The 25,448-nt window shown below is 53.1% G+C and overlaps 7 protein-coding genes across 7 annotated transcripts; 3 read left to right on the top strand and 4 right to left on the bottom strand.

The window, feature by feature from the left end:
• Positions 1-87: 87 nt before the first annotated feature.
• AB675_511 (uncharacterized protein) lies at positions 88-1,260 on the bottom strand (the record flags this gene model as incomplete). The annotated part of the gene is made up of 4 exons (XM_018145307.1): positions 88-529; positions 589-858; positions 911-1,198; positions 1,250-1,260. 4 exons carry the CDS (start codon positions 1,258-1,260, stop codon positions 88-90), a joined length of 1,011 nt encoding a protein of 336 aa, XP_018005657.1.
• A 1,214-nt stretch (positions 1,261-2,474) lies between these two features.
• On the top strand, positions 2,475-3,146 carry AB675_510 (uncharacterized protein; the record flags this gene model as incomplete). The annotated part of the gene is made up of 1 exon (XM_018145296.1): positions 2,475-3,146. The coding sequence occupies one exon, from the start codon at positions 2,475-2,477 to the stop codon at positions 3,144-3,146; it is 672 nt and encodes a 223-aa protein (XP_018005589.1).
• A 5,930-nt stretch (positions 3,147-9,076) lies between these two features.
• On the top strand, positions 9,077-10,888 carry AB675_509 (Beta-glucuronidase; the record flags this gene model as incomplete). Its single annotated transcript, XM_018145284.1, has 1 exon — positions 9,077-10,888. The coding sequence occupies one exon, from the start codon at positions 9,077-9,079 to the stop codon at positions 10,886-10,888; it is 1,812 nt and encodes a 603-aa protein (XP_018005960.1).
• Positions 10,889-12,667: 1,779 nt separating this feature from the next.
• AB675_508 (Nitrate transporter) lies at positions 12,668-14,290 on the bottom strand (the record flags this gene model as incomplete). The annotated part of the gene is made up of 3 exons (XM_018145273.1): positions 12,668-13,228; positions 13,283-14,087; positions 14,142-14,290. 3 exons carry the CDS (start codon positions 14,288-14,290, stop codon positions 12,668-12,670), a joined length of 1,515 nt encoding a protein of 504 aa, XP_018005865.1.
• A 1,228-nt stretch (positions 14,291-15,518) lies between these two features.
• On the bottom strand, positions 15,519-18,197 carry AB675_507 (Nitrate [NADPH]; the record flags this gene model as incomplete). The annotated part of the gene is made up of 2 exons (XM_018145262.1): positions 15,519-17,405; positions 17,466-18,197. The coding sequence occupies 2 exons, from the start codon at positions 18,195-18,197 to the stop codon at positions 15,519-15,521; spliced, it is 2,619 nt and encodes an 872-aa protein (XP_018005874.1).
• Positions 18,198-20,332: 2,135 nt separating this feature from the next.
• On the top strand, positions 20,333-22,177 carry AB675_506 (Metal tolerance protein 7; the record flags this gene model as incomplete). The annotated part of the gene is made up of 1 exon (XM_018145252.1): positions 20,333-22,177. The coding sequence occupies one exon, from the start codon at positions 20,333-20,335 to the stop codon at positions 22,175-22,177; it is 1,845 nt and encodes a 614-aa protein (XP_018005767.1).
• Positions 22,178-24,480: 2,303 nt separating this feature from the next.
• Positions 24,481-25,224, bottom strand: AB675_505 (Proteasome subunit beta type-3; the record flags this gene model as incomplete). The annotated part of the gene is made up of 2 exons (XM_018145241.1): positions 24,481-24,624; positions 24,682-25,224. 2 exons carry the CDS (start codon positions 25,222-25,224, stop codon positions 24,481-24,483), a joined length of 687 nt encoding a protein of 228 aa, XP_018005681.1.
• Positions 25,225-25,448: the final 224 nt, after the last annotated feature.

Here is a 25,448-nt window from a genome sequence, read left to right as displayed (position 1 = left end):
GAATGCAGAATGTGATTTCGATATCTACTCCATCAGCGCCTACGCTATTTCAGAAAAAAGCCCACAGAGCCCGCCTGGCGGCCACATTCACATACAACTGCCCGTAGAAGAAGCCGGACGACGCGCCAATTTGCCCTTCAGGGCCTCCCGAACCACACGAAACTTGCTCTCTTTCTTCTCCTCCTTCTCCAGAACAACACGAGCAGGAATCACGCGCCCACCCTTCAGCTCCACCAGCTTCGTACCCGTATAGATGGGCGTGATGGCGCGAGCAGCAAGCAATCCTCCCACCGGAACGCGAAGCGCAACGCCGACGTTGTTGGCAGCGGCAGGGACAGGCGGGAGGAGGGAGACGGTGTGCTTCATGCTGGGATGCAAGTAGAAACCTGCATCGACACAGCAACCACGGAACGAGACGCGACGCAGCTTGCTCGGGTCGAACCAGTTGACGAAAGGGATGCCGTCGACGACGAAGTTCATGAGGTTGAGCTCCGCAATGGAGAGGAAACGGTGGTATGACGGGAGCGCGCTGTCGTTGGTGGCAGCGGCGGAGCCAGGGCGTTCTTGATGGCCAGGTCGTCGAGGTACTCGCCGGAGCCGAAGGAGGGGTCGAGGCGGCCGCTGCCTTGGTTGCCGAGGTAGGCGGGCTCGAGGTCGTCGTCGTTGGTGAGAGCGGGAGAGATGTCCGAAGACATGCTGGGGCGAGGGGTGATGCTTGGGAAGATGGTCCAGTTGCTGTCGATGACGCGGTTTGGATGGTTGGTGTTGGTGTTGAAGAGGGGAGGGAGCGACATCTCAAGTGTGAGGACTTCTAGGTTTGGATTGGCCCAGACGACGCGCCAGATTACGGGTTGGTAGCTGGAGGGAGTTAGTCAGGGGTACAGGGAGGATTTTGGCAGGCTAGACGTACCTCTGCATCATGCCACATAGCTGCAGGACCTTGAGGTTGCGGAAAGAAACCAGAGGTTCGAGCTCGTGGATAGGAAAGATGTGGTCGTCCCCAGCAGGATCATCGTGGTCGGAGTCGTCTTCGGGCAAGAGGAATTTCGCACGAGGATTGAGACCGTTCTCCTTCATGGAAATGGACCAGAAGAGATCGAGCTTGAGAATAGACTGCTTGCGATCGAGCTCCTTAAACAAGCGCGGTCGGAAATGCTCGATTGGCTTGGATTCTCCCAGCTTGTGCGTGTCGTGTGTGCTGAGAAGTCAGGATTTCGAGTCTCTGACCAAAAGAGCGCAGCGGACTTACATGAGGCCCATCTTGTTGCTTCGTTCCGTCGCTAGAGCGCTTGAGGATGGCTATGCTCTGACAGGTTGTCTTGTCCTGGGATGCCCGGTACGCCGCACTGTGAGGACGTTCTTAGTGCGACTGTTAGGTGGGAACCCCGAGAGCAGCTCAAATTTCTTCGCAACAGAAAGTGCGCAAAGTGAATACGCAGGCAGAAACTTGTCTTGGCCTTGCCGTTGCTGGGAAACATGAGGTTGGGGGATCCAGAGGGTTCTCTGCTCAATCACAGCCAGATAACGTCCCTGTCAGGTTTGCTTGAGTGCTCAGTAACGGGCCACAACAGCAGCAGACCAAACCCAGACCATGGCACTTCCACACAAGAACACTCTCCAGATGCCCAGGGTAAATGGTGTCACTGCTTTGTGCACTAGTCCAGCAAGTTATGATATCAAATATATCGACCATTGGGGTCCATCGACTGAGACTTTACCACTTCGTGACTATGGGCCTGGCTGGTCCTCAGTCGCTATTGCTGGCATTCGTCGAGATCACAGGCTGTCTCTTCGATTATGAACAGACATCTGCCCGAGGATTGATGGCGTACATCAGCATCCCGTGTCCATGCATAAAGGTACGTCTTTGTGTTTCTATGCCAAGCTTTACACCCAGGCGAGCAGGCAGGTGCGTCGAAAACCACCATGTTCTCCCAAAGGCTGGGTAACGGCGGCCATGTTGGCGAGAAACCTACTCGAGTATGTCTCGCGATGGCAGTGAGTATGGTGGTAACGATAGTAGTCTTACATCGAGGCGCTTCGCGACAGACAGATGTGTATTCTTCTTCATGGGGAGGGAAGAAGGAAGGAAGTGTTGTGGCCAGATCTGCTGCCTGCAGACGCCATTATACTAGCATTTATGGATGAGAGACGCGTCTTGTGCTAGCACAGGCCTTCTCTATAGGAGCTCGCTGTGCAGCAAACATTCATACATATACTAACAAAGAAGAGCGCGTGAAGTGTGAAGACGTGAGGTTAAGGCTTCACACCGCTAAGGGGCTTTTGTGTGGACCCAGGCAAACCCAATCATTGCAAGACCCTACAGGCGATGAAGTCACACCCCCGCCGCAACGTGATGATGCTCATCGAACACAATCAATCGCAGTCAGTGGTTCAGCTTCCAAAATTGTCGGTCTTGATAGCATCCTGGATCGCCAAAGATTCGAATATGGGTCGGTGAACACCACACGAAGATGGCGCCAATCCGCCGCTACCTGCGCATCAGCCGCCACTCAGTACTCGAGTGCCGCATTTTCCTCGAGAACCACGCAGATCGCGATCGCTGGCTGTTGAATCCACAAGATCCGGCGCTGAATCGTATTTTCGAGGCGGTGAAGCCGTATGTGCTTCCCAAGCTGCGGGAAGAGAATGAGAGAGTCAAGAGCAAGGGCAAGAAAAAGAAGAGCATAAAAGATGTCATTGTTAAAGACGATTTCCAAGTGGCAGTCTTCCTGACGGAAGCGACCACTCGGCACGCTCTTATGATTAAGAATAAGACCTTCGAGGACCGTGAGCCGATCAAGAGCAACAGCAGCAAGATGCTAGATGCTGATCGAGCACCCGTTACAATTGCCGACGAAAGTGACGATGATGACGGACGATTGGCTGATATCCCTATGGCGACGAATGACTCCGACAACGAAGAGTCTGTCCCCTCAGCTGCTTCGGCGGTTGCACGCGATGATAAGAAGAAGCTAGCATTTACCACCACCTACGATGGCTTCAACATCTGGGGTTTTGTCCTGGTTCTCATGGTAGAGCGAAAAGGCGGTCCTGGGAAGAAGACCTCCAGCAAGGGCGAGGCGCATGGGCAAGCATTGATGGAAGAATGGATTGCTACACAGCGGGAACAGCTGGAGGACTGAAATGCGCCGCTCTCTGGAAGGAAGTCGTAGAATGGATGCGGAATGGCCCGCCGGGCTCGCTTCCAGAGTCTTCTCACTAGAGCAGAGCCATATCCGTTTCGGACGCAAAGCGCTATGCCACAGCCTGTTCGGTACGTGAGGCGCACTACTGCAACGCAAGTCCACGCAAATACTCGACATTTCAGCCACGCGCCGAAGATTCTCGATAAAAGGAGGTCTTCTGATCTGCGAAAGGACGAACAGGTATGGTAACGAGCAATAGCCAGCGCCAGTGCTCGTATCCCGCGCCGACAGGTGGGTCTGGGGCTTTCAGCCGCCCATTTCCACGTGGTCAGTCAATTTCTGACGCAGGGAGAGCGCATGGAACCCCTTGCATTAGCCCGACCTTCTAGAAGCCTTCGACCTCCAGGCCAAGATTGCTTCAATCTCGATCCTTTTTCAGCTCAGAAGTTCGGAAGCTCACAAAATGTTCCGTACTGGTCGTCGTAACCTTGTAATTGCAGCCAAGTACGTGTTCTACACAGCTACGATGTCTACTGCCTGTTGAGATTCCGCTGCCAGAGCAACATGATCGACGCTTACTGACTCGGTGTCAAAAGCACGCGGTGCTTGCATACTATTTAGTCGCATTTGCCGAGATTTCGTCACCGCTTGCTGAAACACTGAAACGCGCAATGCTGACAGTCAGCAAAAGGTGCGATGGTCGTTTCGAGACTGCGAGTGCATCGAGCTGCCACAGATTTCTGAAGCGTGACAGCTCCGAAGCACGAAGCTGATGGTGCTACACCGTAGCCATGTTCGCCTACATCGCTGTTGCAACTCCAACCGCGCGGCTCAGCCTCAATTCTGGAGGCCGACCTGCAAATTGTGGCGGTCTTCTTTGGCCGCCACCTTGAGCCGCATGCACCGAAGATAACCCTACCTGGGTGAACTATCGTAAGCAAGGCTGGCTGAGCAGACTATCGCTCTTGACGGTGCGCCTCTCTACTCGGGCACACGCGCTAATGTCGAACACAACCTGCAGAGTCGGCGACAGCGAGACTAACAGCCACAAGAGCGGGTAGACCTGGGCATTCTACATGCAAGACCAAGGTCTCTTCCAACCGTTTTCTGGATCGATCACTAGCTTCTCGTATGCAGATGTTTCGCGGGCCAACGCCGACCGTCGGTATCACACAGTAAGTGAGGCATGCTGAGTTTTACTGATCTTTTCAACATCACGGAAGCTACCAAGACATCTCGTGCACTGGCAACATGGTCCATGAAGAAACTTCTTCAGAAAACGTTGCCCCTCGATCGTGACATCAGCTTCGGGTACGAATAAACGCCGCCGTGGGGCGGTTCAGGGGGTGTTTCATGTTTCAAAAGTTAGGATGATGAGTCGATGCGAGCTGCATGCGAGCATGCGGTCCACAGATGTTCGTGATCTTCAGGTACAATGACCGATTCTGTCTACAGTTCGCCACATTGGAAATGGGATTGTCCCAAATAGCCTGAGGTTTGTATGGTGAGACTGACGGTTCCTGGATCGTCTGAACATCATCTATGATAGTGAGAATTGGGAAACTTCGTTGGCTCTGCTGCGAATTATTCGGCATGGATTGTGGCTTCTGCAATCGTCATGACTTGTCTTGTGTGTGTGGGTGTGCCTGCACTTCCTTGCCCGAGCTTTAGCATGTTCAGGCAGGCGCTTCCGCCAAAGCGATGGCATTCTTGTGCGAGATCTCGATCATATGAGAGCTAACGATCAAAAGTTGGTTATGCTTCAGCTTAACGGCTTTCCCACGGGCGCACACGAGTGGTGAGCCAGTACTTGGGCATGGACAAGACTTCCGGTCATGCGGCGCATCCCTCGTCCAACTGTTCAGAGTTTGCTACCAGCCGAATCAGGCGCCGACAAACGCTCCTGCATGGTGCAAACCAAAGACCTTGCAGCAAAACGTGGCAGCTCGTCGCCCAGTACGTACATTCCCGCTTGGTCCATGAATGCGCTTGTGCAAGTGCGGGAGTTGAGAAGAGCTCAACCCGTTTCCTTGCAAATCAGATGTCCTCCAGACGAGCCGAAGTCAGGTCATGGGACCTCAACGATTGAACTAGTGTTCGTATTGACGCCCAATGGTGGGAGTCGCTTCAGGCACGACACAGCTATCAAGCAGGATTTTAGCAGAAGTTCCGTGGTTCGCAGACATCAACAAGCCTGACCGGTGTAGCCGATCCAAAGCCGTCACACCATCTTGCTCTTCTGATCACGAGTTGCGTGCCTGGCTCGGGAGTGTGCTGAGTCAATATTTGAGAGGGGCAGCAATAGCGTGGGTTGATCCGCAGGCACCGTCCATACATTAATAACCAGATTGTCACCGCTTAGCGAATAGCAGCCCTCCACATGTACTGAGTTACCCGTTCTCGGTGCACATCTACATGGATAATCCAGTCGGTCTACACGGCGTAACATCTGCCATCATCACGGGGTCACCATGCTTCCATGCTGACGTCGTACAAGTAATAAGCCGGGGAGGAGCCAACGCAGCGCATGCCGATCAAGGCGGCTGGCTACGTGTCGTCTGTCTTGATTAAATATGCCTGAGACCACTTTTAGAAAAAAGAGCAGGTTTCGGATGGCCGGACATGCTTCGAGCAAAAGGTTTTGCCTCGTAATGTAAGGAGCTGCAGAGGCTTCCACGAGCATCCGGAGAAAACGTGTGTCTGCAAACCTTCTTGATTGCATGGGCAGAAGGTTCAATCATGGGCGCAGCTGTAGAAATCGACCACCAAAAGTTGATGGTGGTCTGCGTTAAGGCCGAAATTCGTGCCTGTGAACATGCACTTTCTACTTTGTAAGGGCGGACGGAATGGGCGGTCTGGAAGGCTCGACCGGGGATCCCTGGAAACAGTTGAGTTGCTGGACAATTTCCTCCTTTTGCCTGCGTCTGTTTGCAGCTGCGACCCGATCAGCTGGGATTTTCAGGTGGAGTTCCAGGCACTCCCTTGTCGTGGTTGTCTAAGCTAATTCAGGCACCATCCCTCCCCCTTCCTCAAACACGCCTCAGGGCTGCCTCAGCGGCCACGTCGCTACCTGACAAGCCAGGCTCCACCAGGGGGATTAGGGATCCATCTGAGTGAGATGAGTCTTTGTGCTCTCGTCACCGCGGTTGCCGAGAAAGTGAGAAATAAATATATCCTCGTCTGCCTTCCCAGCCCTGCCTACTCATTGACTTCTCCCAGCAAGTAATACTTTCACGCCACTAATATACACGACAACCATAAACATCTTCTAGACATTGCTCAACAATCGTCGTCTGCCACCACCACCACTACCAGAACACCACCTTTAACCAGGTTGCCATCTCGCCGCAGCCTGACCTCACTGAGATACGTCACCCTCAACATCTACCACAATGCCTTCCGGATCAAAGTACCCTCCTTGCCCGGGTCCCCCCCCATCAAGACCTTTACCGGCACTCCCAAAGCGGCGCTCATGAGCAGAGCGAACGGCGGACCTGTATCTCTCCGCCTCGACACCCCAGTCGCCTGCTACCATGAAGCACTGTACCAATATAGCCGCACTGCAACGCCCGGCTTGCTCTAGGCAAACACACCAATTCGCAACCGCTATTCGCTAGCCAGTAGCGTCGAGCAAGGGACTGCAGAATCGATGACATGGCAGACCTGCACTGCAGATGATACGCATCTCGCAGGCTCGTGCTCGCGTATACACTACGCTTACCCTACCGAGCTGCGTCCCAAAACATCAGGCTCTTATCGCTTTGCCGTCCTCAAAAAGTCCATCCCAGATTGTCCTGGACTTGCGCCTATTCGGCGTGATACTCTCATACCTACCTAATTGCGCTTTTCCAACTACCGAGCATCTATCATTTCGGCATTCATACCATTTCGCGAACGGAGCACCCGGTCTCATCCTTCACCTTCACATCATTCCGCACGGTTCCCGCCACGGGAGATCGATGTACCACCAACACACCACAACAAGTCTGTACACTACACCACCTTGTTTACGCTTTGGATACCCCCTTGTACGAAATTCTTCGACATATGCACGTTTCGGTGGAGGAGCTGGCTTGCTTCGCCTGGATCGTGTTGCATCTACCCATGCACACACGACATCGGTGTCTTTGTATCAACAATCTTAGCAGCCTTTTAATGGAACGAACGTCCATGAGCTCGGGATTATTATGTCCCTCGAGAATTTGAATTTACATAGTTGAATATATCTCTTTGTGCCACACAAAGCCTCAGTCCAGTCCTCTGCCTTCCTGTAAGCGGTTCCTCAACTCCAGTCGTTATTGATCGATCCTTCGTCAACCGGTCGAACCGGTCCCAGACTAACATGAACACTCCTCTGCAATGAGCCGATATGCCCTCTTGGGCGAAGAAGACGAGAGTTCGGCACGCATGCAGCTTCTACCCCTCTTGCTCATCCCCAGCTTCCAGAAAAACAGCTGACAAAGTTCCTGCAAGGTGCAAGGCAGAAAGATATGCCACCCCAGCCAATAGGCATATCAGAAGGAAGCATGCAATCGAGGCTAAGCAGACTCGTGCCTACGTGTGCCTACGCGTCTATCAACCAATCCATTCTGGTGAGTCCGCACGAAACAGATCAAGCGTTGATTACTACTTCGCTCTCCTAAATACAAGGATTGCAGAGCACTATGGCAGCAGCTCAAGCGGTCCTTTCGACCGTGGGTACTTTGCATTACCATTGATGCGTTGGCAGGCAGACATGCATTATAACCTATGGCAGTGTAGGCATCCCGTGAGATCTCTTTGGGCGAGGATCGCTTGCGCTGACATCCAGATGACATGAATGTCACGGCTTGGTCAACACCTTTCTCATGAATGTTCCGGAAGTTCGGATCTTGGTATTGCACGGCACCATATTGGCATTTAATGCAGAAGTCCGGAACAAATACGAGATGAACTTTCTATGCACTTACCAAAGAAGTAGCTCGGCTATCCGAGTCTCTAGCCACAATTCGAACATATGAAAGCATGCGGTGAAACATCGCGGACTGATTCGCAGTAAGCACTTTTTAATCGGAGATGCACTCCGGTAATGGTTCACTTCTTCGCTTGCAGTCCAAGAATCCCAGACGGAAATGCTATGCCTTGGAAGTCTCTATGACGCCCATATCATCACGACTTGTTGGCGCCAATGTCCGCCCAAGGTCTTGAATATGGCATCAAGCCAACACGCAAGACACGTGCTCCACTACCGAGTGGCCAGCCTCGCGGAATCGGTGATCGCAAATTCTCAAATTCCCAGCGCTCGGTCTCACCAAACCCTGCATTCGCATATGTTTCATTATCGCGGGACCAATTATGGAAGCACTTGTCTCGAAATCACCTCAAAAACCCATCACTACGACCAGATGTCTTTATCCCGGATAGCTGGAAGAAGCTGAGTGTGAGCGAGAGATCATACTTTCTGATAACTTGGGCTGGGATGCGGTCACACGCAATTTCGATATATCGACATCTCTAACTGGTTGCAGCATAGTTTCTAGCTGGACGCTCTCCACATATGCCGCCGAGTCCGATCTTGACTGCGGCTACTCCCACCATGATGCAGAAACCATTGCGTATGCCTGCGGCGGCTGCCATGGATCTGGACAGCTTGTCGCCAACAAAATTACAAAAACCAAGTCTGTAGGTACTCAAGGTACTCTGTACGTTATACGAGTCTTTCGCTGCTTGACAAGTCCTTCGCTACTGCCATCGCCTACGCAGTTTCCTATTGTTTATAGACTGCTACTTCCAGCTTGTGTCAACACAGCCACTACTGTCGCTACCTTATCGTGCAAGAGTGACCGGCGCAATCGTCGAAGCCCAGGCGCGGTTTCGCCTTCGAAGTTCACCGCAGATACACTTACATATACAACTTTGGGAGCTATTTGGATTTCCTCGTCGCTGCAATGGCAGTGATTGGGTCACTCGCCACGCTATCGTTAATATCCGTTGTCGCTGCACAGACCGTACAACATGCGCCACCTGCGAGACCCGCCCAGGGCGTGTCCCAGATCATAAGCCCATCCTTTGCGGGCTTCGGCATAGAACCTTCGAACCTCTTCTCCTTCACAGGCGGCGCGCAACCGAACGAGCTCACGAATAATTTGCTTCAGAACCTGATAGACTACACCGGTGTGCCACCGCATATTCGGTTGGGTGGGAACACGCAGGACTACTTCAAATGGGACGCGAGCATGGATGGATGGTATTGGTTGAACAATCCAAATCCAGTAGGCCAGGGCGCATTTCCCACTGATCATATGATCATCGGCCCCAGATATTTTGAAACACTGGACCGGTTTCCTGCAGGAACACCCATAACGTTCGGCTTGAACTTGGCATACACAGAACCTGACTACATCGACCAGATCGTGACTATGGCCACACAGGCAATGGAGCGGTTGTCGAATCCTGTGATCGTCTCGTTCGAAATTGGCAACGAGCCCGACCTATACCTGCAGAACGGCTTCCGGACAGGGTCATGGGGAGGCAATGTCTATACAGAACAATGGCTGGACCGTGCACAAGCCGTTTACGACCAGGTCCTGAAACCGAGAGGCATTGGCGCCAACTTCTTCGAGCCAGCAGCAACCGCATCAACTATCGGGACCTCGTTCGAGATCGTTCAATTGGCGAATTTCAACATTGACGCCGATGCTAATGGCACGCAAACGCCTCTGGTGGCCCAATGGAATCAACATGATTACTACTACTACATCGGCGTATCGACCTACCCGTTGACTGTTTCCCAATTCACAGATCTGCGGACCACCAACAACCAATTCAAGGCTTGGGAGACGCAGATCGCCCAAGCTGACCAGACACCTTTTGCGTATGCACTTCGAGAGATGGGAATAGTCGGGCCAATCGGACTGCATGAGATCACGGACGTCTACGCAGCAGCACTATGGAACCTTAATTTCTTTCTGTACACTGCGGCTATGAACATCACGATGGTTGGCATGCACATGACGGATAACAGCAACGCAAGTGCATGGCAACCGATCGAGATGTACGGCAACGCTCCGTTCGTTCGACCCAATTACTACTCGTTCGCGGCTTTCGACCAGATCATCGGCCCTACCTGCCAGGCACGCGTTGGTGGATCGGTGGACTTCGATGCAACAGGCGATTATGCGGGACGTTTGGCCATGTACGATGTTTACCAAAACGACGATTTGGCATCGGTGGTCTTGATCAACTCGCGACCAGTCAACGGATCCCAAGGAAACTTCCAGAACATGACCTTCCAGTTGTCCTTCGACAGATCACTTGGTGGTCAGACTGTGCATCTGGCTTATTTGACAAATCCAGGAGGCGCTGATGCCAGCTCGGGAACGACCTGGAACGGCATCAGCTATGAGGAGAACGGAGACGGCACGCCGAAAGTTGTCGACGAGACTGAATATACGCTAGACATCCAGAGCGACGGCTCGCTGAACGTACCAGTCAGAGACTCTTCAGCCGTTGTTGTCAATCTCGGTGGCCCTGTAGGTCAACGAGCGTACAACGCCGATGCTTGCAGCAGTCTGTCCCGGTCGAGACCCGAGGCGTTGAACCCTGGGATTAAGACCGGTCAAGGGACAGCTGCCTCCAACAGCGGCAGCAACAGTACGAACGCTAAGAACGCGAACAATGCTGGCGTGCGATCAGCGTCTTCATTACTGGGTGCCTCGATAATAGCATTGTCGATTGGGGTTGTTCTTCAGTTGGCTTGAGGAATGGCGAGGAAGTAACTTGACGTCCGGTCCGGGATGTGATGACATGAACATGTTTGGGATAATGAGCAGGATAAGACCTGTACAGGCATAGTTTGGCGTTTGGCAAAGACCAGGAGTTTACGACATAGACTGGAAAGGGCCTGTATATAGGCGAAAAAGATGGAGATTCTGAGGTATAGAATGTGGATAGAGGATATCTCGAGATCATCCAGTATGGGGAAATGACCTGTGTAATTTGCTCGTCGTGCAATACGACGACATAACACAATACTTTCATTCACACGTTTCACACAATTGGATGAGTCCAAAGCTCAATGTGCTGCTTTGCTGCCATCGCTGTTCGAGAGGAATTGACACGCCATCCAGTCTGGAGAAAGCGCATAGGACAACGTATGTGCAATGGTCCATGTTACTGTTTTCGGTGAGCAGCCTTCCCAAGTTCCTTCATCACCAAGGCCCGCCCCGCTATATCGTGTCTGAGCGTTAGCTACCGATGCGGTGCTCCATCGGATACAGGATCATGACAAGTAGCATGGATGCACAGTTGCGGGCGTATGCCTGTGCCGTATGCCTGTGCCGTCCGAACCGCCATCCTCATGGAAATATATTCGCAAGACCGGAAGACATCATCTCTTTCTGCGGCGACGACTTCGGGTCCATCCTCTCATTTCCCTTACGAGTTTCTGGCAATAATAGGAGGGCAGATACACACTGCCACTCCTCATTAGCATGAACATTGCTTGACGACTTCGCGAACGCAGATCTTCCGAGTATCTCCAGCACGTCTTGTCATCCGGTCTGATCAAGATCTGTGCAAGACCGGTTGACATGTCACAGCTTTGAAGCGTGACTTCCTCTACAACCTTGTCAAGGAGCAGCAGGAGCAGGAGCACGCGAAGATCGCTCCTTCTCGTGTATGTTTCCCATGATGGGTCCAACAGCGGCAGGCGCCTCCGCCGAGCACCTTCCACGATTGCTTGCCTTGTCAACCGGCGCAGGCGAAATCTACGGGAGACCGGCTGACGTGCTGCTTTGAAACTATCTCCTCTCCCTCATGCATTCGGGGCGGGCGATGACAAGACGAGCCCATGGATGCGACCACGATCAAGGCTGCCTGGCAGGCAGTACGTTGAACGGCAGGTCTGTCTTGGAGGCCACTAACGCCTCAGCATGACATCGTCAACCGGTCTGGGCGAGTCTCTCGTGAGACCGGATGACAAACACTGCAACGGTCACGCGGTGCATCTTCGCTTGGCTTTCATCGCAGAGAAAGAGTTTCACGGTCAACAAACAGATCGAGCGGAGCGATATCTGAGGCACGCGTCTCAGAGCAAGCACATGGAGTACAGGTGCTACAACCTGTGCTTCCACGCTGGAGAGATGTAGGGCAAGGATCGCTAGCAGCGTTAGCTATCGTGTCATTGTCAAGTTCTTCGCGAAGCTTGGGTATTGTATGAGAAAGCGTAGATAGATAAGAAGTGAGGTTGAGCTCGCGTGACCTCTGCGCAATCTCGATGGCTATTGTCTGAGGGTGTCGTGTATGACATGATGGACGATGTCTTTTGTGAAACTGGATGTCCCACATCTGCCTACGCATCTACTGATAGTTTATAGGCACAGGGCGAGGGCATGGGCACAAGTGGACGACATCTGTTCTGCTGAAGATATTGATGGCATGGGTATCCTATACTAAAGCACCTGTCGCTACCAACTAACACTTTGCCAACTTTTCTATCGAAGGGTTATGGTCTAACAACCATGTGATATCCTGAGCTCTCAGATAGCTCTGTGAGCTGGCACTGGCTTGATCCAGAACGTCAACACCTGCAAAGCGACCATGATGACACCAATGATCCAGGTAGCCCTATGGTAGTCACCACCGTATCTGTAGACGATCGCGAAGATGATACCACCCAAGTTGCCGCACGCGCCAGTGACACCAGACACGATACCGTTGGCGTAAGGGTGGACGTGAGGCACCAGAGCGAAATTGAGGCCGTTGGCACCCTCATCGAAGAAAGCGAAGCCAATGCACAACAGACCGACCATCCAGCCGAGATCGTTGTGCCTGTCGGTGAGACCAGTGGCGATGAGGAACACACCAGCGAGGAGACAGTAGCTGTGCAGCAGAATCTTCTTCGCCCAAAGGGAGTGAGTCTTCTTGTAGGCGAAGTCTGCCACTGCGCCACCGAGTGGGCGGAACACAACGTTCATGAGACCGAACATGGCTGCCCAATTGCCAGAGCCTTGCAGGGTGAGGTGAGGGTTGTTCTTCTTGAAGTAAGAGCCAAGGATGCTGTTGACTGCAAGCTCAGCACCGAATGAGGAGGCGTAGCACTGTGGACCGTATGTTAGCTGATGGGTCAGGAAGGGAACGGTGACTGCACTTACAGCGCCAAGGACCAGAGTCTGTGGCGATCGGACGACCTTCATTGCCTCTTTCCATGTCGGCTTCATGATCACCTCCTGCTGATGTTCGCTGATGTTGTACTGCTCGCCGACCTGGGTGTCTTGCTTGAGTGGCGCGGGGGCAAGATCCTTCTTGTCCTCGTTCGGGGGAGTGATGTTGCCGCTGGAGCCCTTCTCAGTGTCGCTATCCGCAGCCACTGGAGCACCCTGCCCTGAAATCGACCCGATGCCGCGCTGCACAGCAACTTCCCTGTCCTTCCACTTGCCGGTCGGCGTATCGGGAGTAAACACCAGCAGAGCGATTGCCACACTGACGATGAGGATACCGGGGACCACGAAGGATACGCGCCATGCTTTGTCCGAGCTGAGACCTTGAGAGCGCAGCGAGTTGTACACCGCCGGCATCACGAAGTATGTCACGCCACCACCAGAGTTGCCGAAACCTCCAGTCAGCGAGTTCGCCGTGCCGACGATGTTCTTGTCGTAGAAGGCGGTCGTCCACACTTGGCAGGGCACGAAGCTGCCACCGAGAATGCCAACGAAGAATCGAATCGCGCAGAGCCCTCCGAAGTTCTGGATGGTACCGGCGAGGAATGTCGGAATGGCGCCAATCAACAAGCATCCGGCAAAAGTCTTACGGGGACCGAATGCATCACAGCATGGTCCAGCGACCAATCGCACAAGGAGTGTCGCAAGAAGAGCGATGATGTTCGAAGTCAAAACTTGTGGTTGCGAGAGCTTGAGATCCGTGGCGATGACGCTCTTGAGGAGCGGTGGGAAGGCATACCTGGCCATGTCAGTCTTCACGTCGATCGATAGCGGTGTTCAATGCTGCACTTACCAGGACCAGAAAGCAATGAAGAAACCTAGCCAAGAGAAGAAGAATACTCGTCCATGGACGTTTGCAATATTTAGCAACGGTATAGTCCTGGCCTTATTGTTGATTGGATTGAGCTCGGGCGACTTCCATAGCGTCGATGGCGAGAACATCTTGCCTGAGGTTGGTGTATGAAGTTAATATTGTGTAGGTATGATCAGTGGAAATCACAGCAGTATACTTCCTTGAACGTTCAGGGTCGTCAAGAACCGGCGTGAAGCTGAGTGACACTGCATAACAGCAATGACATCGACCTCATATACCACAGTTCAAACAAAAGTGCTGAGGTCCAGACATCGCTTATCGCAGCCACATCTCTACGGATGCGGTTTCTCCTGCTTCTCCGCTGAAGTGTCGTCACACAATGCGGAGGGCGTTAGCGATCAGAGATCCGCTGTCGAGAGAACGATGTAGACGAAGGCTTGGACGTCGAGCCTGATAAGCACTTCTGCACGCCTATATGCCAGCAGCATATCTAGGCGCACCTGGAAGAAAGGGAAAAGGCGTTCCACGCCAGATCTAGGCACGGCTCGTGAAAGTACGTCGATCGGTCCAGATCGAGTTGACCGGAGATGTCAGAGTTCCCTGGAGAGTGAAGAGGTGTCTTATCATAGCCCAGTATGGGTGAATTGCCTTATCAGGACGAGGTATGCCGTACCTGGGCCAGTGATTGTCTTTAGAGAGGTCGGATCTTCTCCGGCGAATGAGGTATTTGCATTTTCAACACTGTGTCGTCAAGGGGCATGAAACAAAGCACTGTGGCATGCGTCAAGGACGTGATCGTCTTCTCCACGGCTTTAGGTGTGGAGGATGATAACAAATCTGCGTAGGAGTGGTTCAGTCTAGCGTTCGAAAGATAAGCTAGTCTTGGCGAGAAGTCTTAAGGTTTCTTGAAGTCCTCAAGTTCGGACAAGAAGTCCGGCCATGTAGATGCACTTCGTAGTGATGAGCTCAAGCCATGCACACGGGTCCTTACAGGCAGGGCATGAAGTCAGGACTGTAATACGGACTGTGCAGGTCGAAAGAGCCTGAATGGGTAGATGGCGTCTGTGATGAGGACCCTCCTGGGGTGTAGATAAGGTTCTGGGCGCTCACTGGTTCGCCATTGTTGCAGCCGCACCACGTACGACACTCCATATATGTTGTGGCTCGCCGTCTATGAACGTCTGGGGCAGAAGATCTCGACGTCGTGTGACAACCACGTCACGAAAAGGAGGACAACTCGTCGTAGTTGATGTGCCTGGCAAGGTGATACTTGGCTCGCGGCAGAATGCTGCTTGAAAGTGCGGAAACATTCACAATGTAAAAATATTGTGTGACCGATGAAGAGAGACTTGATTCTCAGAAGAACAGAAGCTCGTCGTCGGTATACCCGTTCTCGAGCAGCGCAGTTCGAACGCCTTTCTCGAAGCCTTCTGGCCCGCATATAAGCACCATTGTTTTCTTCCCATCCCGAGTGTGATCACCAGCAACTTCCTTGATCAGCGTAGCATTAATGCGCCCCCGTCGATTCTGCCAATTCTCGGGAGCGTCAGTCAGTGTGTGTGTGATCTGACATCGACCATTGGCATCTTGGGCATAGACATCGAGATCTTCCTTGATCAGGATGTCTTCCAGTTTTCTGTTGCCATCAATGACAATACACTGTGTCGTGTCTTCGGGATCTTCAACAACCGCGCGCAAGACCATATAGATTGGTGTGATGCCACTGCCTGCGCATATCATGATGAACCGGTCCACCTTACGCTCGTCACCGTTGACAGCGGCGACGCCTTTGCCACGATACTCCATTTTGCCGATAGGTCCCTTAAACTCTGCGAAGTGACCAATGGGTATGGAGTCAAGTGCCTGGCTCATCTTGCCGCCTTTTCGTCCGGGCTCATCGAAGTAAACTTTCACCAGCACATCCACAAAGCCATTCTTCGCGGGATGTGATATAGGCGTATAGCTCCTTATGATAGCATCTCGGGTAGCTGGATCTCGAAGACGAATGAACAGGTGCTGGCCCACCGGCAAGCCAAGTGGTTGGTTTTCGTCCTGCAGCTTGAATGTGAACACTCTTGTATCCCACGAGACCGTCTTCTTTGAGTGCAGGACTGCCTTGTGCCATAGCTTTGGCTCCAGGAATGTAGGACGGATCTCAGAGGACTTTGATTCTTCAGGCTCAAGCTTCAGCGCTGCTTTGCCAGTTTCGTCCAGAGTGCCGATGTGGTACTTAGGCATCATGCCTCTCGCGACCTCACTGTGAATGGCTAGGAACTCTTCACTGGCGTCCATGCCAGCAGCGTTAATGATGCTCGAGCCGCCACCAGGGTGGTCCTTAAGGAATGCCGTGCCATCATATACTTCGCCATCAATAATAAACCACGGGGCTTCTTCCTTGTCGTGCTTGCGGACATCGTCAATGCTGATTATGTCTTTCACATCATCACTAGTCATCTTGACCTGCGACTCAGGCTCAGGAGCCACTTCAGTTGGCTCAACGCCCGGACTTTGTTCGCCCCATTGACCATTTGTGAGATCCCCGCCAGCCTTTTTCACCCGCTCCATCCAGCCGCCAGGCATGAGTGCAGGTTGTGTCGGATGCTCGAAGCGTAGTGAATCGCCATCCATATGTATTGCCACCCGATACCAGGGATTGTTCATCATGCCCAGGACGCTCCAGTACATATCACGCGGTTGGATATTCATGCTGTCATCCATTGCTCGCACAATGATATCGTTCGCGGCGGATAGATCCGATATTGGGAGGTCAATCTTCCAGAAGCACCAACAGAAACTAGGCTCGTACCCTTCCATATCAAGCGTGCCACCACATAACGACTGCGGAGAAGCTTCTCGGTAGCGGTCTTCGGCGTAGTCAATTTCGGCAAGCTGCCACGTCCGACCTTTGTTCAGGGTGATCTCGACTCGTGTGACTCTTCGTCCGCCGCCTCCGTAGGCATAGCCTCGCACTGCGTAGCTTTCGATCGAGCCGTCTGATGTTATGGTTTGTTCATGTGCAGGGTCCGCAATGGCCGAATTTGTGCTCAGATCGTAGATAGCATAGCGCTCATCTTGCCACCAGGCAGGTTTGTTTGCAGACTCCTCGGGCGAAACCATTGTTGGGAGGACACGATTGTCCCAGATATGATACCAGTTGTCGCTGGGTTCTGGCGTCACTATAAGCTTCTTGAGCCACTTGACCGAGCGTCCTCCTATTTGGCCAGGTATGACGGCTCTGAGTGGCTGCCCAGAGTCAGTATTTGTGCTTGCTGACTCAGGTTAGAAATGGATATTGCCACTCACCTTGCCATGATCAGGCCGCAAAACTTCGCCATTCATCGCGTGTGCAATCATCATGCCTTTTTCACGGTCCAGCGCATGCTTTAACTTTACATTAGTCCCATAGCAGCCATTAGGCAGCTCATCCGCGCCCTCCATGCAAACATATCGGCCGCCCCGTCGAGGCTTTGCTCGCTCAAGCAGATCTGCCATCATGACACCAGTGAATAATGCTGTTGATACACCTGCGGCGCCCCACGAAAAGCCTTTGGTCTTCCGTACAACATTCTGCTCCTTACGACGGTTGCCGGCACAGACCAGAGTTATGGGGAATGTCCGTTGCTCGTACTCCGCGAGCAGGTCACGCAATTTGAGCGTGAAAGGGTGCTCGACCATGCCTTCCACCGAGAACTCCCAGTCCAACATGTCGGCATCGTGAACTTGAGGCACATAGCCATGGTTGCGGACATAGAACAGTTCCGGACTAGTTAGAAAGCCTTGCGCGAATAGATCTGTCAGAGGTGCTTCAACATTGAAGGGATGCACTCCAGTCAGTCGGATCAGCCGTGGGTCACGCGGCAGCCATGAGTCTGGAGTCTTCTTGTCGGGCTCAAGAACATTCGTGGGCGGACTGCTTGATGGTATGGCAGGAAGAAGCGTAAGTGATTCTGGTTGTGCTTCAAGCTTGTCTTCTGTATCACTGTGTGTGGAGTCCGGTGGCGTTGGTGGCAGATCTGTCGGAATTTCAAGAGTCATGGTCGGCTAGATAACTGAGGCAGGACAGATGCTGCTAATGATATTCCTAGTAATGTGCAAGAGGGACTTCCATTGAAGGTGTGCCTAAAGTCAGCGCATCAATGTTCAGATGGAGCCAAGAGTATGAGAAGCGACAATGTCGTCACACACTGTACATGCCTCAGTACATAGCACAAGGGTTACTCGACGGGCTCCTGCAGAAGCACCCGCTTGTTCGATCATACTGTACTCGATCGAAGGCCGGACCGTCGCCGCGCTTCGTCGATGCGAAGAATCGCATGCTCTGCTACCGCCATGGCGGGCCCGCGGAGATGCTCTAAGTGCAAACTCTCGATGCACAGTGGATGCCGAGACTGGTGGTAAGAGTTCAAGCTCCCAGGAGACACCTGCGACCTTATCAGCACCTCAATACGACCTCTCATAACGCATACAATTGGCCTTATCATGCTGAGATAAGAGGGTTGAAGAAGGATGGAGCTCCGCGGTATAAGAGTCGTCTAAGTATGCCTCCACGGCACCCACACCCGTAGAATCGGAGAAGCATTCGGAGAAGCATATAAAGGCGTGGGCGCCACTACATCTCCTCGGGACAGGCGGTCGAGACCGGGCTGTTGTCGACAACATCAACGTACTGGAAACATAAGCCGAGCATATTTGCTCTGGACGATGACGGCTGTGTCTTTACTGGCTATAGGCTGAAGGTATGCATGCGCGACAGTCGTGTCTTCTGTCTCAAGTAGAAGTGTCCTCGGTCATTTGTCATTACCTCTACATGCATCGACAGTCTGAACATGATGGATGCCGACACAGTGTGCGAACACGGCCTAATATCGGAAAATGAATGGACCATCAAATCTGGCGCCTGAGAGTGGTCGTGGCGTGAGCGTAAATGGCAAGAACGAGACGCATGCAAGAGCGAAATGAAGGGGAAAAGGTACCTAGGTGAGGTTGTGGCATCAAGGTATCAGAATGGCGCGAGGCCAATGCGAAGAAGGAGCGGCGCATACTGAATAGTGGAGAGAGCAAGGCGAATGACGAGGAGCACAAGCCCGAAGGGCCAAGATGAGAAGAGTGGCAAGGCACGAACACACATCGACGTCACTGGAAGGTGAGTAGTATGTCTGCATCGCACTGGCATCTTGAAGAAGCTCGTGGCGCTCGACACGAAGAGGCAAGTGTACAACGTGGTGATCATCGGCGAGGAGACACATTAGCACATATCAAAATCGACTTAAGGAAGTCCTTTCAGCGTGACGAACTCGAGGACTGTTATCCGAACAACCATCATAGTACTCAGACCGGTCAGCAGGCTTGTTCAACTTAGCATCTCAAAGTCCAAGTTCTGACCCCGTCCTGGGGAAGCTGCTCAAATTCAAGAAATATTCTACAGCTCTCATCATCAGCCATCCGCTCCCACTACCTGAGGTGCCGTTGAACAGCTGACGTGACAAGACATCAATTCGCCCTCCTGAGTTGTATGTAACGGTCATCGTGAGCAAGAGCGTTGATCACATCCCAGTAGCGACTGGCGGACTAAACCTCACGCAACTCGCATGTTGACGTCTGAGCGGGCCCCAGCAGTTCCCATGATCCAGCCAATGTCATCGGTAACGATTCTACCTCCCGCAACCCCTGGGGCATGCAGCCCTCCAAGGGCACTCACTGGCCGTCCAGCGATGCGCGCAACAATCAGTGACGAACGCTGGAATGACATCTTCGTAGACGGGATATTCTTTTCGGGTACCAGGGGTACCAGGCATACTATTGAGAGGATTGAAAAATCCAATACGTGCTGTTGAACTTGCCTGTCGGTAGTTGGGACTTTTGGGACGATCTTCGTGTTTGCGCTAATGCAGGCGTGCCAGCGTAGTGGTTCGTGAGCTTTCGTGGGGTCGTTGGGGGCCATTCTTCGCTAAAGCCAAGGGTCCTACCGGCGCGGCTGAGCGCTCGTTCCATTTTCTAATACTAGATGCATGCCAGCTGGCTCATCACTGCTTGTGCGTCCTTGGTATATTCCGCGATAGCTTCGGATCTAGTCGCCCTCTGCCAGCCACCATGCCACTGCCATAGCTAAGCTCCGTCAGCAAGGCGACTTTTTGCGGACAACAGCTATCCTAGCAGCAGCAGCTTGAGCAATGGAGCGACCGGGCCCACACTCTTTTATGACGGAACCGCCTCCAGAATTATCGCAAACACCTCACAAGCATTATCGACTCGGTGGATTGAGTGGCTTCGTCCCACTGAACGATGACCAGATCACCATCTCGACACGAGGCCAGCGGCTACCTTCGCTGATTCAAAACCGCTCGAGCACCTCACTCTTCACACTGAACCGCAAGCCAGAGCTCGCCAGATTACGTCGCAACTCCTTCCACAGCACCGATGACGAAGAGACGGGACAAGAGCCAGTCCATGAGGACGACACTGGCCCGCCCATCTCACCTTCGCGAACACGCCGCATGACGGCCACAAGTGTCATATCGGGCGATCGCGACCCGAGGCGGATGAGCTTGGGGCCCGAAATTCTCAACACACCACAAATGCGCAGCATGCGGTTGATTGGTAACAGCAATCCTCGGTATCGCTGGCGCAAGTATTTCAAGTCGGAAGAGGAGCTGAAGGAGATGAGCAAGCCATTACGCGCCTATTATGAGCGGTGCAATTACTTGATCAGCCACTACATCTATATCGATAAGCTGCTGGACTCGAGTCTGCCGCATGACTTGATCCAGGAGTACTCGCAGCAGCACGGGAGCGCGCTGAGCCAGTATAAGCATGATATGGCGACCATCGCGGAGGAGGTACCGACACCTGTCACGGCAGGAACGGTTTCAACGATGAGTTATGGCACAGGCACACCGACCGAGACCGGGCCCAGCTCGATGGGCAGTCCTACAGATGCACTAAAGCCAAAGGTGAAGAGAACGCCGAAGAATCTGTACAAGCTGCCGGAACCCAGTGAGACGAGTCCACTGTTGACTAATTTCAAGGAAACAGAGGACGATGCTGAGGCCGCAGCCGAGACCGACAAGCTGCTCGAAGATAATATCGACATCGAGTTGCTCGTCGAAGACGAAGGCGTCGATGCCAACGATCCTGTTGTCACGGTCGCTATCTACATCAACCTGGTCGCCAACGCTTTGTTACTAGCAGGCAAGATCGCCGTCATAGTACTGACCGATTCCCTTTCCGTGCTAGCCAGCTTAGTCGACGCGGCGCTCGACTTCCTGTCCACTGCCATCGTCTGGATAACCACGAAGCTCGTTTCACACCAAGATCAGTACGCTTACCCGATCGGTCGACGACGCCTCGAGCCTGTCGGCGTGCTCGTCTTTAGCATTATTATGATCACTTCTTTTGTCCAGGTCGGGCTCGAATGCTTGAATCGCTTGGTTAGTGGAGACCACACCATCGTCGAGCTGTCCCTGCCGTCCATTATCATTATGCTGTCCACAGTCCTAATTAAAGGCTTTTGCTACTTCTGGTGCCGCCTAGTAAAGAACAGCTCGGTGCAGGCCCTTGCGCAGGACGCCTTGACTGACATGGTCTTCAACACCTTCTCAATCATATTCCCATTGATCGGTTTCTACGCCCGCATCTGGTGGATGGACGCCCTCGGCGGTCTGCTACTGAGCGGCTACGTTATCTTCAACTGGTCCAAGACCTCATCCGAACACGTTCGCAACCTATGTGGCGCAGCCGCAACGGCCGATCAGCGAAATGTGCTGCTGTACTTGACGATGCGATTCGCCAAGACGATCAGGTATATCCAGGGACTGCAGGCGTATCATGCAGGCGACAAACTGAACGTCGAGGTGGACATTGTGCTGGACGCTGAGACGAATCTGAGGGACAGTCATGATCTGGGCGAGAGCCTGCAGTATGTGCTGGAGAGCGTGCCGACGGTAGATCGCGCGTTCGTGCACGCGGACTATGCGGACTGGAATCTGCCGAGTCATATGAATCAGCAGGGAGAGTAGACGGGTGTGCGGTAGGAGGGAGTGGTTGAGGCAGACTTGAGTGTAATGAATATTATGTACATTCACTTCAACTTTCAGCCTCCGGAGGTATTGCTACGATCTGTATTCGCACAGATGACTGCCATGTGGTGATTGCTGCACATCGTAGTAAGACCTTCGCATTGTGGCACAATTGTTCAGAAGTTCCTCTCTCAAAACAGGCGCAATGCAGCACGGATGCATAAGGCGCAAACCGAGGGGCCGCTTTATGTAGCTGAAGGCAAGCGACTGCCATCCCACACTGTCCTTATGCGCGAATAGCCATCGCATAACCGCAGTGATACGTATTAGCCACTTGATCTGCTTTGCTTGACTGGTGCTCGGGAGCGGAAGCTCGAATTTGGCACGGTCATTCACAGATCAAGTGATAGTCGCACAGAAAAACGTGTCCAGGGTCACTGAGCGGACGACGAGTTGCGTATCGTGCTCGAGCGATGCGTTAACTAGAGCACAATCACGGTCAAGCAAGAACAATTCCATGGTCCGCGACATTTACCGGTTTCGTGTTTGCGTACGTCAAGTGTGAGCATAAGGACAAGACGAAAACAAGCTGGCCAAATGACTGTGCTGCTCTGCTCACTATCCATGGTACAAGACGAGTTCCGCGGAGCGCCCTAGAACAGTGTCTTCCGGGAAACTGCAGCAAAGACTTGCCGCGACTCGGTTGCTTGCACGCACACGATTCCTGGTGAAATGCTGGCAGTTGGATTGTCCCTTTTTCTTTAGCCATAGCAACGGAACGTTAAGCGCTGGCCACTGATGGATGTAAAGCTCGGGTGCAGGGTACGTTGTCATGTCTTAGTCTATGCCGCTGCGTTGTACAAGCCGCCCCGGCACAATGTTACAGTATGAGGAGCAGGTGTAGTTCCGGTCCATCTCCCAGCGGAAAGGGGTCTCATGCCACACCGGTTGAATTTACACCTAGGCTGTGTCGACCGGTCTGACCAAAGCTCTGGACGCGACTGCCTTTCCAATGCTTCGGGTAAGTAGCGACAGCAGGAGCACACATCGATCACCCCTTCCTCTTTCACTGTCTGATACCACCATGGGCGGCAGGTGCCTGACTGAGTGCCTTCCGCGATTGCTTGCGGTGTCAACCGGTTCGATCGCGCGTTGCACGAGACCGGATGACCAGTCTATACCAGACTTGCGCCTTCCTTGCCCATCCACCGAGTAGGCAACAGGAAGAAGAGCGCACAGCGACTCGCTACTTCCCACCGACATCCCTCGACGAATCCATGAGCGGCAGGTGCTTCACACAGCACCTTCAATGACTGCTTGTACCGTCAACCGGCTTGGACTAGTTCTACGTGAGACCGGATGACGAGACTCCGCTTCCACGTATTTTTCACGTTGCTAAGAGTGAGGAATGACCGAACGAGCGATGAAGTCGGTTTCCATAGAGGCCAAGTGACAGGACAGCCCCACAGCAGGACACAACCGATATACAACAAGAATGTTTTCAAGACCGGCTGACAGATGAGTGGCAATCCCGAGTCATGTATACTACACTGGGCACGACTAGACGTACACGCTGGGAACACTAGGCAGGTTAAGAGGCTCACGCGCGAAACGTGGAGGCACAACTATGACCGTGTGCTAGAGACTGGCCTAGGAGCCGGCGCGGGCAGTGTAGGATACTTTAGGGCAGGTAATTTCTCGAGAGCAGCCTCTTTGGCGGCATGGTGTGCCTGGAAAAGCTGCTTCTGCCACGCGGGTTGGCTAGGAGAGAAACTTCGTCCAGTGACAGGGTCCGAGATTGTACATGTAGAGGAATTAGACGTAGAGATCGAAGCAATGATGTCTGTCTGCATGATGACTTCTGGCCCATGCTGTGGGTTTCTCTCAAACACTACAGCACTACCTGATCACCTCGCGACCTGGCTGTGTGGGCGATGCGAAAGCAGCGCGTTGCTTGTAGCTAAGGCTGTCTCTAGCAATCGAGACATGTCCCGGGAAATGCGATGGCCGTACAGAGCGCGACACCTCCCCCGTGAGTGGGAAGCTTGTGATACGTCGAGCTCTGGCGTTGCGGCTGCAAGCTAACACCGATGTATGATGTGCCTTTCGCAGTCCACGACAGGCTTCATAGGTCGGAAGAGAGGCTCTTCGCCAGCGCGAGTTGAGGTTTTGAACATCGTTCGGATTTCTTGGCCTGAAATGATACGCCTTGCAAATGCATTTTCATCGCCCACGCAGCGACCAAATATCTCCAGACGCCGCTTGAGCCCCTTCGAAGAACGCTGTGACTGTGCATTGGTCCCTTAATCCTGCCTGCCCTTGAGTAACCGCTTGGTGACCTTGTCCTTCTCGATGATGTACACGTGTGCGCCCCAGCCTGACAAAGCGTCTCGATCGACGGCATTGAGCAGTGCTTGTGAGATGGTCTCGAAGAGTTGATCTGGTTCCTGGTCACGTAGTCAGTACGACGCCGCCATGCCATCTCTCTGATTGAAAGCACATACCAAGTCAGGCTCCCACAACCCCTCACAAGTACCAAACAACTGATCACTCGCCGTCCCACCCACAATGAAATCCTTTGCGAAATCAATGCACCCAATACTATCAAAACCACAAATGAACGGCTTCCCCGTCGTATGGTTGATACCCGCCAGCACGGGACTGACAAACCACGGCCCAAATCTCTTCTCGTACAAGCTCGAGCTCACCAGATTCGCCAGCGTTTGCGGTGAAATATCCCTCTCTTCTCGCAATCGGTACATGTTGACTTTGTAGCGGAAGGTGTCGGAGACGGTTTGGACGTCGGTGGCTAGACCGGTGAGGCCGAGATAGACGGAGGGACCGTAGGTGAAGATCTTGGGGAAGTTGTTGGACACGGTCAGGGCTTGCATGCCGAGGCGCAGGTCGCAGGCGATGGCGACGCAGTCTTTGCCGACCATGGCGACGCAGGCGCCGCCGTTGATGTCGAAGGGGGAGGACTGATGGGAGAGCGTGTTAGCTTGTTTGGTGGTGGGTGGTGACGGGGTCGGCTGTGATGAGCTTACCATGCGCCGACAAGGTTTCTATGTTCCCACAGTAGAGGAGAGGGATGAGCCCCGTCGAATGGCCCAAGCGATGCGCGCTCGATGGAACTGCACGTAGGAGGTCGTGGATGCGAGATGGAAGCAATCAATGGTCTTTACCTGCAGCGTTGCTCGATTTGGAGATGCCAAAAAGGCAGCGAGTCGGTACGCGTTCTTGCGATGATAAATTAAGCGTCTCCGAACAGGCG

This window comes from Cyphellophora attinorum, assembly GCF_001299255.1.
Source record: "Cyphellophora attinorum strain CBS 131958 chromosome Unknown Contig1, whole genome shotgun sequence".
Taxonomy (NCBI): Eukaryota; Fungi; Ascomycota; class Eurotiomycetes; order Chaetothyriales; family Cyphellophoraceae; genus Cyphellophora; species Cyphellophora attinorum.
Note: the sequence above shows the minus strand (reverse complement) of the source record. Positions and strands in the feature narration are given on the sequence as shown.